General features: G+C 37.6%; 1 protein-coding gene across 4 annotated transcripts in view; it reads left to right on the forward strand.

Annotated features, from left to right (window-relative positions):
• ABCD4 (ATP binding cassette subfamily D member 4) overlaps nucleotides 1–15,715 on the forward strand; it is a 1,648,172-nt gene that overhangs the window by 1,629,090 nt on the left and 3,367 nt on the right. For all 4 annotated transcript variants that reach the window (XM_044074118.1, XM_044074117.1, XM_044074119.1 and 1 more), the window contains one exon: nucleotides 11,998–12,113. In XM_044074118.1, the coding sequence (XP_043930053.1) occupies nucleotides 11,998–12,113 (116 nt within the window). The remainder of the gene's footprint in view (nucleotides 1–11,997; nucleotides 12,114–15,715) is intronic.

Genomic DNA, 15,715 nt, shown 5'->3' on the forward strand with positions numbered 1-15,715 from the left:
GGAACAAATTTGTTCCCCTTATTCAGAACATTCATCATACTATCGCTTAAATGCAAGTCAGATAAATTAACACATTCTAGAGAAGTAACATTGCGACAAGTCCTATCAGATGTAATAGTGCTCAAACCTTCATTTTCATTTGTAACGGTTGCGACCCTTTCTGCCATTTCTGCCGTTCCGCCCCTTATTATAGTTGTCATTTTGAAAGTTTGTATCCTCCGTGGAACTGAGATTAGAATCTTCATTTGAGATCTCTACAATGTCCCTATTAATAGCTCGGTTAGGAGCAGCAGTTCTGGCGAAAGAAACATTTTTTACAGTATTTTCCTTTTCTGTTGAGGAAAACGATGACGCCGATGCTGAATAGTTCCGTCGCTTTGAGCTGCGAGTCCAGCTCCGCCCCCTAGACTGACTACGTACAGGTTCACGCTGCCAATTAAAAACAATGCCTGTTTCATAGTCTTTAAGGTCCCGAACTAACTTGTTGCGCTTTCTCTGCACAACATCTGCCTCTAACTTGTTCATCTTTTCACTTATATTGGCCATTTGGGCTCTATAATTGACCTCTGCAACAAGTTCATTCTGTAACGCGGAAATTTCATTTTTCAGCTTGTCATGACACTTTTGATTCCTTTTGATAAGTATGCGAAGCCAGCCTGTAGTACACAAAAGAGAAGACTGTTTCCATTCTTCCAAAAGATCACATTCATCATCGGAAAAAGGTGCAGCAGGCAATTTATCAATACGTAAACCCCTAGGGGTAATATTGAGGCTTACATATTTTTCTAAAAGTCTAGTGTCGAAATACAAAGCAACTTCCTTGGCCATAAGTTTATTCAGCTGGGCAAATCGACCATCCGCATCCGCATTCCTCCCAAGGTTCCATGGATCATTACTGGTAAATCTTTTGTCACGCTCCGTCACCATATCTTGAAATAACATGGTATTATACGCATTATATGTAGCGCTCCGTTCGGAGCCTTCAGTACCTGACATCATTCACAATGTCCAATAAATTCAACATAGAAATTACTTTCTTTCAATATCAGAGAACTCACTGCAATAAGTACGGCTTGGATCCGAAAATAGTAGCCAAACAATACTGAAGAAAAATAGAAAAAAACACACCAAACAGCCAATACTTCGCAGCAATAGTCTCCTTTATCTCCACAAGACCTGGTACCTCGGCATTTCGCCTTCAATGGATCACAATTCAATGCAGAACAATAGTAGTTTTTATATACACATCAATTACATCAATTATTCTATTAATTATGCAATTAAATTCAAAAAATTGGAGGGAAAATTTTAAATACATATTTTTTAAAGTAATATCACAATACTTACTGCAAAAATGTTTTAATATAAAAAATATATATATATATATATTTTATATGCATATACATATTTTACTAAATATATCATTTCATTATTATATATTGCTTAAATATCATTTAATATAATTTTTAATATAATTTTATGGACATTATGAAATATAATGTGAATATCTATCAATAACATCAATCATAACCCCAAGCACTATTTTAATTGCAGATCTATTGGTGTTGTTTACATACTCGGGTGTAATTGTAATAATATATGGTACATTGGGCAGACAAAAAGAATGGTTAGAGTCAGAATCTTAGAACATTTAAGAGACATTAAAAATTCAAATTTATCTAGTCCAGTTGCCAAGCACTTTTTTGAGACACATGAGGGTAAAGCAGATTGTTTAAAATTCAGCATATTAGGCAAGCCTTTTTGTACTAGGGGTGACAACATTTGTGACAAACTATTAGAACTTGAAACGAGGATGATCTTGAAGTTTAATACATTAAGACCTTTTGGTCTTAATTTAGAATTAGGTATCTGACCAACTAATTAATTAATTAAGACACAGAATATAATTTTAATATTCACATTATATTTCATAATGTCCATAAAATTATATTAAAAATTATATTAAAAATTATATTAAAAATTATATTAAATGATATTTAAGCAATATATAATAATGAAATGATATATTTAGTAAAATATGTATATGCATATAAAATATATATATATATATATATATATATATATATTTTTTTTATATTAAAACATTTTTGCAGTAAGTATTGTGATATTACTTTAAAAAATATGTATTTAAAATTTTCCCTCCAATTTTTTGAATTTAATTGCATAATTAATAGAATAATTGATGTAATTGATGTGTATATAAAAACTACTATTGTTCTGCATTGAATTGTGATCCATTGAAGGCGAAATGCCGAGGTACCAGGTCTTGTGGAGATAAAGGAGACTATTGCTGCGAAGTATTGGCTGTTTGGTGTGTTTTTTTCTATTTTTCTTCAGTATTGTTTGGCTTCACAATGAAAATAGACTTGGCATTAAAACTACTCTGCCCTTGAAACTCACATTCATTGAAACAGCACTGAAACCCACATTCAAAGAAAATGCATCTGGCAAGTGGCAGATAAAGATTACCTTTGGGCTGTTTTCAAATAATAGGCCCCTTGCACATGAAACATACATCTGTTCTTTGATCCACCTTCCTGATTTGTATTAATTTATATTCCTTGTATAATACAGCACACTTGTTAGAGCGTGTTTTAAATTTACTGTTTTGAACATTTTTCCAGTAAGCAATGAAACAAAATGCATGAAGCAGTAATAACAAAACTGCCCAATTCAGAACATTTTCATCATAAAAGTCTACTCAGACTTCTACAGTCCACCAGTATCAGTAAATACGCACAATCTCTGCAGAAGTAAAAGTAATCTAAGTAATTACACATTAAAGAGATCTGTAACTAATGAGAAGGTTGCTACTAGCAAACAACTTTATATTTTATTGTTTCATCTGCAAATACCTGTTGCCCTTGAGGAATAAATTGCCTATGTTACATTAAAAAAATGATGTTAGTAATATTGCAATAGGGAATGAATGGCAAACTGATAACAGGTTCATAGCTTCTAGGTACTTCTGCCAACGAGGACATTCTCAGGACTGCAGCATCCACCCCCTTTAAAAGTACAACACAGTACAGTTTCAGCAATCCATCTACATACTGTGGGAGTAGAACCCGCAGCCTTTTACATCAAAAGCAAGTAGTCTACCTGTTGTGCTACTAACAACACAAGTAGACTTGGCATAAGCAGAATTAAACTTCTCTCCCCTTGAAGAACTATGCCGCACAAGAAATCTGGAAAAAGCCAAAATTTATGGGGGGGGGGGCAAAGGCCCAAAACCAGGGGCACATTTTAAACATTGCTTGTATAATCTTAGAAAATTTGCTAGAATAACATGTTTTGTGTTACCATGTGTTTCCTGAAAGACAGTAAGACTGAAACTTAAATAGCTCTCATTTCATGAATTCAGCTCTCACTGATTTGCCAGAAAACTACAAATTTTAAGAGGAACAGACCAAAAGTATGAACCAAACATTGCAGACAGTCTGTAAAACTATGGACAGTTGAAAACTATGGACTGAACTCCTTGAATCACAAGTGGTGGTGGTGTGGGTAGAGAGTTTAGGCTCTTGCTCCACAGGATTTGAGTCTGAGTAAGTATAACCACCAGTTATATCTAGCTGGGGCATTTTACACATGCACACACACACACACACACACACACACACACACACACACACACACACACACACACACACACACGCGCACCTCCGAGTGGACTGGCAAATAATGGCCAGAATTACACACGTGCTTCTGTCTGTTTCAAATACCTTAGCACAACAAATAAAATATATGGTGACAGCAATGTAACTTTAACAGCCAGAATTAATGAACTACTGTCTGCAAGCTCCGAGCAGACAGAAATAATGAACCATACACACCGAGTGGACTGACAGCAAAGCTGCTGCCTACAAATAAACTATAGATGGTAGCCACTAAAATACACATACTTTGCTTTCTGTTGAATAGATGCATAGAATGGAGCAACAGAATTTATGAACCACTGTCAGTACTGACTGCTTAGCTTAGCTTAGCTGGGCCCGTTAGCAGTATATCAGAATTCTTTTTTCTTACCTGGAAGCCCATTTCTGTGGGTGGATGCTGGGCAGACTTAAACTTAAATCTGCACAGCTGCCATTACTGCTATATTCCCTCCAAAACAGTTCAAACTCGGAGTCCAACAAAGCTGAAGTCATCATGCATGCCCCTATAGGCTGGTGATGCATGGTGACGTCAACCATAAATTTAAAGTTGTAACACAAAAAAAAAAATAAGCACAAAAGTCGGGAATTAAAGCAGCCACTCAGGAATTTGTGGCACCCCATTATTTTGCTCTCTCAACCAGTAAATACTGAGAAATTCAGTATGGTTGAGAGGTATGTCCTCTGATTTTTTTTTTTTTTAATATGGTCTCTGGGGATATGGTCTCTGGGGAATGGAAAAACAAACGCCCATGGCAGAAAGGGTCATTCCATCTTTCTCACACTTGGACAGTGTATCTCTAACCTTTGGACCAAAAGGGAAGTGCTGTCGAATGGAGCATTGACAAGCAAAGATTTAAAGGGCTCAGCAAAGTCGCACAAATGCATCCAGGCCTGCCTGCTCATAGAGATACCTGAACCCCGCAGCTCTACTCGCCCCTTTGGCTGTATGCAAAATAAACCTCATGGAGGAGTTTGGAATGGAATGTAGGATGGCCAGCTGTGAGGTAACCAAAGGCTGTACCTCTTCAAACACGGTTCCTGAGAGGGTATCTGTGAGCTACTTGATCAAATCCCTCTGCAGTCGATAAAATGAGAAAAAGTAATTCAGTGACCTCAGAGCAAAGGTCGGTGAAGAAAACGCATGCTTCCCACACCTATCCATCAAACTAGAATCCTTATTAGGAGGATGGATAGTAGAATTCTCCTCAGAAAGTTCTTTAGTTGTGGCTGCTGCCATGACCATGGCATCTACCAGAACACCGCTTGACCAAAACTTCTTATCTTCAGGTGCTGTTATTATTTTATTTGGTCTGTGGGGGGTTGGCTTAGAGGAGTGTGGAGTCTCCCATTCCTGCCAAGGGATCAACTCTATGAGCTCATTGGCAGGTGCCGTCACCCAGGAGATAGATGGGCAGGATCCAATAGCCGCCTGGTACACCAACTCCTCAGATGAGGAATTGCTGGACTTCCAGACACCCCTCTGCTTCAAGATCTCAGTGACGTTCCTGAAGGAAACATCATCAGGAAGTGAGTGAGGGGGACCCCTCACCTCCACCGAGGTCAGTATCTTCAGTGATGGACTCCTCCATGGAGGTGCTTCCTCTTGCACCTCTTCTGAGGAACCTCCTGTGTGGGGTGTTCTAGGGAGGTATCAGAGGAGGACGGGGAACCCTGATGTCCCTGTGGGAGCTCTGATTAAGACATTTAGGCCAAGGTCTGCAAGATAGAAGACTGCGGATGCAGTGGGGCAGACTCTGTCTGAACTGCCTAAGCAGACATAACTTTCTCCAGGGCTTCAGAAACTAATTGTCCCTGAGAAATTAAGATACCCTGACTCAAAACATGGTGTCCTCTGGTCTTATTCCCCTCAAATTCAGGTGACAGCAGTCTCAAAGCTGAAGTCGGAGCAGGGCTGATCTGGGACGAAACTCCAAGACAGTGGGAAGGCTCTGAGAACTTTGGTGCTGAATCCAATCTCTCAGATCCAACCAGACCATCATGACCTTGAGAGGTCCCCGGCTCCAATCAAGTAGAACTCAGAGCCGAGGAAGGAAGGATCCTCAGCTCTGGCATCAACAGAACTTGGTGAATCAGATCTGACGACTCTGAAACTTCTAGGGGTTTGGAGGAGGAACAGGAAGTGGGGATGATGAAGTTTGGAAATCCTGACCCTTGGGGGGTAGGAGCCATAGGGGGCCTTGCACTGCCTTGCACTCAGAGGATCTTCTTGACCATCCTCTCCACATCATCTCCTGTAAGGCTAGTGGACCAAATTAAGGATGCTGACAGTGATCTTGGTCTGTCGAATAACGGTGATGGAACCCTGGATGGTAACGGATCTATGGAGTGGGAGTATCAAGTCCTGGGCAAAATTAGCTTAAATGGACTTCTCTTTGGATCCAACAGTGACAGAGTTGGCCTATCCTTAGACATAGAAAGATTCTGATCCAAAGCTGCCGGATATGATGGAGGAGTCCTTGAAGATCCAAAGAAACTTACTTTGGATCCAAGCGTTTAACAAGTTTTGGAGTTGGCTCTGTCGAAATCTTTGGAGCCAGTGAAGGTCTTTTCCTTCCTCTGTCTGAACCTCTGGAGGACAAAGAGGAAGCTGGGCTGGAGTGTCCAAATTTAGAGGAAGAATCAGATTTATTTTTGTCTGCACCAAAAATGGCCTCCCCAAATGAGGAGGGCAACATACATTTTAAAATCAATTTATTCTTCTGCTCTACTAGAGCTCTATGGTTAAATGTCCTGCAAAAGTCACAGTCCTCCTGAAGATGGGACGGGCCAAGGCAGTAGAGACACATACTGTGAGAATCACTTAGCGGGATTTTGTGGCTGCACTTAGAGCATTTTTTGAAGCCAACCAATCTATCTGCTTTTTCTGCCAAAATGGGAGGCAGAACACAACTATCAAGGCAAAACACAAGAATGACAACACAGCAACTACAACCAGAACTGTCGGAAAGAAACTTCTTATTTCAGCAACTAAGGAGAAACACTAATACTATTTTTTTTTTTTAAATATAACAATAATGAAGAAGAGGGTGGCAAGAGGAAGTAGGGAAACAGTGAAGACAGTTTTACTATATAAAATTTAAGTAAAACTCTGGGGGGAAAATTGGAAAAGAGAGAAACAGCAAAAAATGAGACAAAAGGCAAAAAATATGATGAAACTATGAAGGAAAGGTAATATAAACTATAGAAAAAAACTTTACTGCTCGAGAGCTGTCAGGAATGACCATGTCCTTGCAAAGTGGCAAACAAGATCTAAGGTGATTGGGAGAGAGACATTGTGGGTAAGGTAGGGCTCAAGACCTTTTTGGTTGCCAAAAGCTAGTGCAAAGGCTGAGTCAGATCTGAGGGCTCAGATCTGAACCCACATGTGCAGATAAAATGAAAACTGACAACATCAGATCCCCTGTTTTCTGAACCTTTATGTACTTATTAATCTGGCTTTAATACTGTGATTTTTAACAGACACTGTATTGGTAACCTTTTTTGGCAATACTTCACATAGCTTCAAAGTCTGTGTAAATATCATAGCACACACACACATGCAAACGCACACTACTTCAAATGCTATGACACTTAACCCTCACAGATAAGAGAACTCTTAGAATGTGACTTGGTGTTAGCTGACCATCTTCTAGCCAGGTCACTGATGATATATATATACTTCAATCAGATCTCTCACTATTTTACTTTCTCCAAACCTTTTGGGTTTCTATTACCATGATAGAAATGGACCCCATTGCTAAGTCAAAGTACAATTAAAGTTCATGAAATTAGTATTGTTTCAATCTTTGATGTCAGCCAGAAGTACTCTTTGCAGCAAATGCAATGTGCCCAGTAATGACTTTTCCTGCAATACGTATGGAGTTACATGTATTGGTAACATATGTAAATAAGATTGTAGATTACTTTTTATAAGACCTGTTGCTCATACTATTATTGGAACTTGTCTGGGTGTCTTTCTTCCACATTGTTCTCACTTCTGCCTACGAATCCTGATATTTTATGACTTTGTATCTCTCTGTATGCAAGACACTGTAGTTACTGGGTGTGGCGATATCAGTGATCATTGTTACTTTAGTCTTCTTTTCATGGGCCACTATATTTGGTTTTCCAGCATCTGTCTTTTGAACTGTTGGTAATGGGTGATCCCATGTGATGTAGACTTCAGCATTTGCTATGGTGCTCTGTGACTCAAGTTTCCAGTATTTTTCACCCACTTCAATACCATAAATTTGCACAGTCCCCAGTTTAACAATCTTGCCACACTGTTATGCCTTTCAGTATACAGTCCTCATGTCACTAGTATGTCACAATCAGGTGTGCGACTGTTTCCAGTTCTGTTTTATAAAACCTACATTTCTCCCACATGTTCAATGGACTTTGTAAACCGTTTATCTAGCCCCACTGTCTTGGGCCGCCAATATTATCCTTTCAACTTTTGGTTTGAATCTGCCTCTCCTTAACCATTCCTGCTTTCGATCCTGATCAACATGAGGTTCTTCCAGAAGTTTTCTATACTTGCAACTATATTTATGCATTTTCCACATTTCTTGCCTTCTCATCTGCTCATTCACCATATATTCTTTCTTTTGTTTTTTGGCACATTCAATTGCTGCCTGATTTTTATCTACTTCTGGTTTGATTTCCATTCCTGCTTGATGCCATATACTTCTGATAGACTAAGGAGGGAAATCATCTTAGATTTGTTCTCCTCATGTTTCAAAACTTTCACTATGTTTGGGTCTTTTGAGATCAACAGGTATGTGTGCAGTCCCATGACTGCAGATCTATACATGTAATCAGTTTCCATACTTCCTTTGGAACAGAGAATGATTTTTATAAATCATTTGGTGAGCATGAAGCATCCTTCTTGTTTTCCTGTCTAATCTGTCCAACACGTTTTGCGGCCAGTCAATCACTCCAAAACTGTAAGTTAGGACAGGAAGAGCAAATTGGTTTATAGCTTGAATTTTGTTCCTAGATGTCAGTGCTGTTTTCAGGATTAATTTAAGTCTTCTAAAATTTTCCTTACTAAGTTTTATTCACGTTTTCATGTTTTATTGTTGATTCTTCATCAGTTCCCAAATATTTCTACTCTCCCTCTTGCTCAAGTTCTTTTATATTGCGTTCTTGTCCCAAACTGATGTTTTCTTAGGGCTGCTGTTTTCCTGCTTTAAAGGTTGCTTTTACACATTTATCAAAACCAAATGACATTCTTAAATCATCTGAAAAAGTTTTGACAACTTACAGTTGTGCTTTCCGTTCCTCATCTGATGAGCTATACAGTTTTAAATCATTGACAAAGAGAAGTTGAGAAGTCTTTACACTTTGTTGTTTTATAGGAGCCAGATTATAGCCATGGCCTAAGCTGTTAAGTAGACAGCTTAATGGGTTAAGGGCAAGACAGAATAGCAGCAGTGACAGAGAGTCACCTTGGAATATCCCCTGTTACATATTTATCACTGGAATAATAATTTGTCCTTTATCATGGCTTAATTGCAAAGTGGTCTGCCACTGTTTATGGTCACTGTTTTGTAGTCAGCCAGTGTATGGTGTATCTTATACATTTTTATGCATTCTTTTATCCAAGAATGTAGGCTACTATCAAATGCTTTTTTGTAGTCAGTCCATGCCACACTTAGATTCTTCCCCTTTTTACAGTTCTCCACTATGACTTTAACAACAAATGATCCTTTGTTCCACATGACTTTCTTTTATTGCCATAATTGAGTTTTCTTCTAAACGACTATAAACTCTCTCAGCATCAGTTCCAGTGTATAGTTTATACGTCACTGGAAGGTAAGTTATTGGCCTATAATTTATAGGGTAGCTTGCAGGTTCACTGTCAAGTAGGAGCATTGTTTTTCCTGTTGTTAGCCAGGTTGGTGTCTGTTCAGGGTGTGCATATAAATAGTTCTTACTCATGTCTAAATCTTCATGCAAAGATGTTAATACTTTTAACCAGAAGTTAGGTACTGCATCTGGGCCTGGGAGTTTCTAGTTAGAGGCTTTTCTTAATTTTGTTTCATTCTCTCTGGTCTTTACTTATCTTATCTAATTTCATATTATGTACATCCAAACTTCTTATTCGTATTTTTTACTTCTTCTAGCCATTTAGCATCTTTGTTATGTTCCATAGGATCTTCATAAATACTTCTCCAAAATGTATCTATGTCTTCTTTTTTGTGGTCTTTCAATTGGTGGTCTTTTACCTTGTTTCCCAATTCTGTCTGAGGAACTGGCTTCTAGAAAACAACAAAGTGTAAAGACTTCTAATTTGGATCATCAATAAATTGCTTATTTTTGTACTTTTCCTTTATATTTATTTGCTTATCTTCTAAGTTTTTCCTCCTGTGCTGCGATTTTTAGTTTATTTGTGATAGTGCATGATAGATCCTGATCTAGTCTAATACTGCACATTGCTTTTTTCACATCTATCTTTCCAAGTATTTTTGTTGAGCAGTTCCTGCTTCTATACTCTTCTAACAGTGACAGCTCTTGGCTTAATTGCTTTATAGTTTTCTCTGATTGATACTTCCATAATGGTATTCGATTTCTCCCCTTACTTTCCCTCACGACCCTGTGTTCTCGTGGTAGAACTTTATCAGTAATTTTTTAGCTGCACATAATATATCCTGTTTACTTCTGTTATATCACATGGATCTTTACAGATAGTCCTAATTACTGTGTTCATTTGTTTTATCTAACGTCTGCCTTTTTGGGTTTTATTGACCTTCTGCAGTCTGTTTCTTTCATTGATCTTAATATGTCTGTCTATCTCTATTAAATCAAACAACTCTTCTCTTAACTCATTTTCTTATAAACTGGGGGTACATTTTTTGTTTTCCATTTCCTGCAGGTATTATGTAGAAAGTTCTATAGCATCTTCTTGTGGCACATTCTCGTCAATTTCATCATACGGCATCCATTGCTCTGTCATATGGGAACTCACTGGCTTATCACTCCTCAACATTGCGTCAGAGTTTCCACAGTTTCCTGTTCCTTCCGTTGCTGTCCACCTTCAAGTGAACTTCTACTTTTCTACTTTCCCTCTTTGTGATATTTTTTTATTGTGAAATTTTCCATATCTGGGTGCCTTTCCCTGTTATTTCTTTTTGAATATCTTTGGGGATACCTTTTTTATATTGATTGTTTTATACTTTTCAAAAATCTCTAGGTTTTGTTGTTTATATTTTTGCACTTCCTCAGATGCTTCTTTTTCCATATAGTTCAAAGTTTCTTGGTCTATATACTGTTTTTCACAAATCTGTTATATTAATGAATACAAATTTTTATTTGCAGCTTCTGATAGTTTTTTCTTGTGGAAGTATTTTTCTTTTCTCTAATTTCTCTCTCAATCTTTTTGTATGTCTTATGCCTGGAAATTCTGGGCTTTTTGCATAATAGTAACATTACGGAATTTCTTTCTTATCCTCAATAGTCCACTTTATTGCCTTTATGGCTCTTCTTTGGCCTATCAGTTTTTGTAATTTTTGTGGACTGCTACTTTCTTGTACAATAGGGGGCCATCCTCCCCCTGAGCATGAACTGGCCCCATTGGAGGAATGTTTCCATATTTTGAGGATTCTACACTGTCATTTTTTTTCCAGTCCTGGCACCAGTGCCCCTACTGGGATTGGGCACTTTTTTATCCTGGGTCTTGTGCACGCACCTATCTTTTTTTAATTTTTGACCTACTTCTGTCTATGATATATGTAATATAAATGCAGTCTATATAGCAGTGTTGTCTTGGTAAGATTTTGTGAAAAGTGGGGTTCACCTTGTGAAGGTACTCATCAAGACTTGAGGATGAATTCAGTTTCAGCAATACTGTTCTTCCTTTGCTTGCTAACTTATCATCTCTCCATTCTGACCCCTGGGGTTCCACTGAGATCTGATCTGGTTGCCTTTGTGAATGAGATTGAAGGCTGCTCTTCTGACTATAAACACTACAGTATACGCGTGCAATTTCTCACCTGTAGTAGGGAACTACTTTGGAAACTGATTAGTACTAGCATTAGAAGGTTAACCACTAAACCTGTCCTTCTTAATCTGCTTCTTGTTCAGCTGTTACTCCTGGCTAGTTCTCAGTCCTGGCTGGTTCGCTTCAGTATCCTATTTTAACTACATATTCAGTAGGACATAAAACTTGATAAAATATGTTGGACTGTTACTGAGCCATTTTGTCATGACAGTACCACTTTGAGAAGATTGCACTGTGCCCACTTTGTGGCTCTTTCATCATTCTACAGTTCTTATTTGTTTCCCAGAATAATGTTATTTTTGTTTCTTTTCTCAGTACTGGATGAAGCAACAAGTGCACTAAGTGAAGATGTAGAAGGAGAATTATACCAAGTTTGCAGACAGCTGGGAATGACACTGGTCAGTGTAGGACATCGCAGCAGCCTGGAAAAGGTAAGCTACTTTAATAATGGCACTCAATATTTTAAAAGACTCTGGCTGCAGTTAGTGAAGGCTCAAGCTTAAATGAGACTGCCTTGTTTATTGAAAGTAGCAAAAAAAGGGATTTATCAGTACAATGAGAGCAGTTTGTAGCTAGGAATGGTGCTGTATAAAAAGTAACACTGTCACTGAGTACAGCATATTAGGGGAGAGAGACCTGAGCCAATACAGCGTACTTGTGGTATGTCTAATAGAGTGCTGCATTTATGTTTATTAAAAAGGTAGCAAAATTACAGTCACATCTGTGAAATGTTTGTATTATGTAATATTCTTTATTATTTTTACAGTGATAACACTGTAATTCTGTGCATTTCTGCTAAGAGATTCCTGTTTTACAGATGGCATGATAAATCTGAGGTGTCATGTGTCAGTTTGTAGTACAGTGACGTCTAAGCATCACAAATCTGAGAAGAAAAAAATAATTTGGCCATCTGGTAATCGACCCCAGAATGCAGTCCTGTACTGTAACTAGTTTAGTGTTGGCCTTTTTCTTGCCTGACTTTAACCAGCCAAATTTTCTTTGTGTGGCAGTGCAAAACTTTGCCAGGCAGGAATACGTAAAACCATATCAACTACTCAGAAAGCAATGCTTGACATGTTAACATAATATAGCAGATTGATGCCATCTAGTGTAGCTACTTTAATAAACAGTTCATCTGTCAAAGATGGTGATAAAAGTGTTGGAACATAAGTTGTTGTATAATTTCTAGATTATCTAATGCTATTTTTGAATTTTAATTTACAAAAGGGCCAACTTTGAAATATTACAATGTGAGCCCTTGAGGCATTAATGTTGAATTGTGAAGAACAGTGTTTCTGCTATGTTATAGTATCACATTTGTTTCTAATGATTTCAATATAAAAACTTTTGCAAAATAAAATTCTGAAACAACAGTTTAATTTCCTTACATTTATTCCAGCTATCCTGTTGCTCAGTGAGTTTGAAGTTTTTTATAGAGTGAGAAGTAATATAAGGGTTAGTGGTGCTCTTTATTTCTCTGTAATAAGAACGTTATAATACACTGGGAGACTGAAGGTAAGGTGTAGTATGAATGATAAAAATTTGTGCAGGCCACTGCATACTGCAAAGAAAATAAAATGGAACAAGACTTGCTTAGATCAGTGGACATAAATGTAAACTAGGCACCATCAAGCTGTGGTAAGTAGAGGTCTGGATCAGTGGAAGGTTTCGTGGGATTGATTGACTTATGTAAAGACTGCCTTTTGAAATGAAGGCACATTTCATGCCTTGTGTGAGTCAGCAGATGTTACGTGGAGATTTGTACATTTCAGAGGTCACTGAGTTAGATTTGACTAAAGGACTGAAAAGTAACAGCAGTCTGTGATTAACTAAATTGAAAATGTTAAAAAAGTCAATGTATATTATAACTTGCAGATTGTTCTTTACTTCCTGAATAACTTTGCTGTAAAAAAAATTAAATGACACCTCGTTAGAAGTTATCATTTTAGTAAGCATGATGAAATACATTATAGTAGCTAAACTCAGTAAGTTCATATCTTAACTCACTGTATTCAGCTAGTAAGGCATTCTGCATTACTTTCTCCATTACGTTTACTAAAGTCAACAAAATGCTAACTCACCTACATATTCTAAAATACTGCAATCCCTTTTTCATATATGTTTACTAATGTCATATTTCCACTCGTGTGGAACTGCATTGCTTTCAAGGCACTTAAGTAGCAATGTAAAGAAGAGCCACACAACTCTTACCTGAGTTCCTTTACATCCAAATTGTGTATGGTGTCAGAAGAAAAGGCCTTAATAGCATTAACTCACTCAAGCCTAAAACACTTAATTTGCATACTTCCAGTTCACACACATAATGCCTTATGACATCCACAGCTTTTTTGGGGTCTTGCTTATTTAAGTGCCTTACCAACTAATAATAGGCAGTATAAGAAAGTACAAAGAGTTATTAACAAAATGACACTGAGATTGTTAGCCTAGGATGCCCTGCAGTGGAGACATTAATCTTTGTTTGCTGCTTATCAGTCATAGTTTATTGTGAAAAAACTGAAAGAATGCCAGCCCAGCTAGATAAAATTTTGTAGATAATTCTGTGTCATTATAAATATTAATATAATCCACAGGCTGTTTTACAAATGTAAGAAAACTAAATGTAAGAAAAACTGTTTTATGTTCTGAACTTCAAAAATGTAACCACAGTGCACCCTGCTGGAAGAAAGCTGATAAAGTAAAGCATTTTATTACTGTTTGATCCCAAAGCTTGGAGACAGGATGTCTGGACAAAGGAATTTTTTCTATTGTTTTGAGACCAAAGTAAATCACTAGATTTTACATGTATAATGTCTTTTATTGTTGTGGCTTCCAGACCAGGTGTAAGCTTTCTAAGAAATGTAAATTCTGAGTTTCTGTTAGCCTGAGAACCAGAGAAATGTCAAGAATGATGCAACGTAAAATGAGTCAGCAGTGATGTATTATCAATTTAAGAGATCTGAGAGAGAAAGAGATAGCATTTTGCATTTGTCTTCAGAACTGACGTCACCAGCATTTGCTTGCTCTGTATGCAAGTAGGATCTTAGATTTTAGTATTTCTCTTAGAAATAGATAGAAAATAGTAAGATTAGACTAGCTGTTTTCTATATTTGTCAGACTATCATACAGTATTGTTTTAAAGTTCCTGTGCTGAACCCTTGACTAGCACTGTGTTGAATTGAGGAGATTTGTCTTGTGTTTTTATTATTTATTATTAAATATTTTAAACCTTTCAACTGTGGCTGTTTTGTGTAGAGATATTTAAGCTCTAGAGTACTTGCATACATTTAGTGATACTGTCCGAGCCATTCCAATAGCCTTAAAAGTTCTGGTCACACATACTAATTGGATATCAGTATTATTACACAGCAAAATTGGTCACCCTTTGGGAAGGGCCTTATACTAGCTGATAAGTAGAGGTTTTGGTGGCAATGGATTACTACCTTATAGCCTGGGCAGAAGGGGCATACCTAATGAACCTGTGCCAGCCTTCCCCAGGAGTGTCCGTGTGTTTGTATATAAATCATATCTCCGTGTGTGTGTGTGTGTGTGTGTATATGTGTGTCAGCTACTTGGGCAGGGAAATGAAGCACTGGTTGGACAGAGGGAGTGCTGGGAGGACTTGGCTTGGAACACTGACTAAGGACTCCACTCTATAGCTGTGCCAGTGGGAAGTCTTATTGAGGATCTGAAGAGAAAGAGAGAAACCAGCCCCAGACTGACTGTGATCTCTGTGTGCTCTTAAGGAAAATTGTACTGTACTGTGTGTGTACTTGTTATCCTTCCCAATGTGCATGCCCCTCACTGGTGCTAGTGGAGAGGATTGAGGCTCCATGATTACTGGGCCAGTGCACGGGCGTCACATTTATATTCATATTTTCATAACTGAGAGACATCTACATGTTATTGAGGTGTATGTGTGAAACACCAATGTATGAATGAGAGGACAATTCACTGTCAGTGATGCTTTATATCACACTATACTGGAAATATTGCTAGCAATTATGAAAATAAGCAATATTTCCATATGTATAAA

Source organism: Protopterus annectens, chromosome 6.part0 (assembly GCF_019279795.1).
Source record: "Protopterus annectens isolate FY-2018-M chromosome 6.part0, PAN1.0, whole genome shotgun sequence".
Lineage (NCBI taxonomy): Eukaryota > Metazoa > Chordata > Ceratodontiformes > Protopteridae > Protopterus > Protopterus annectens.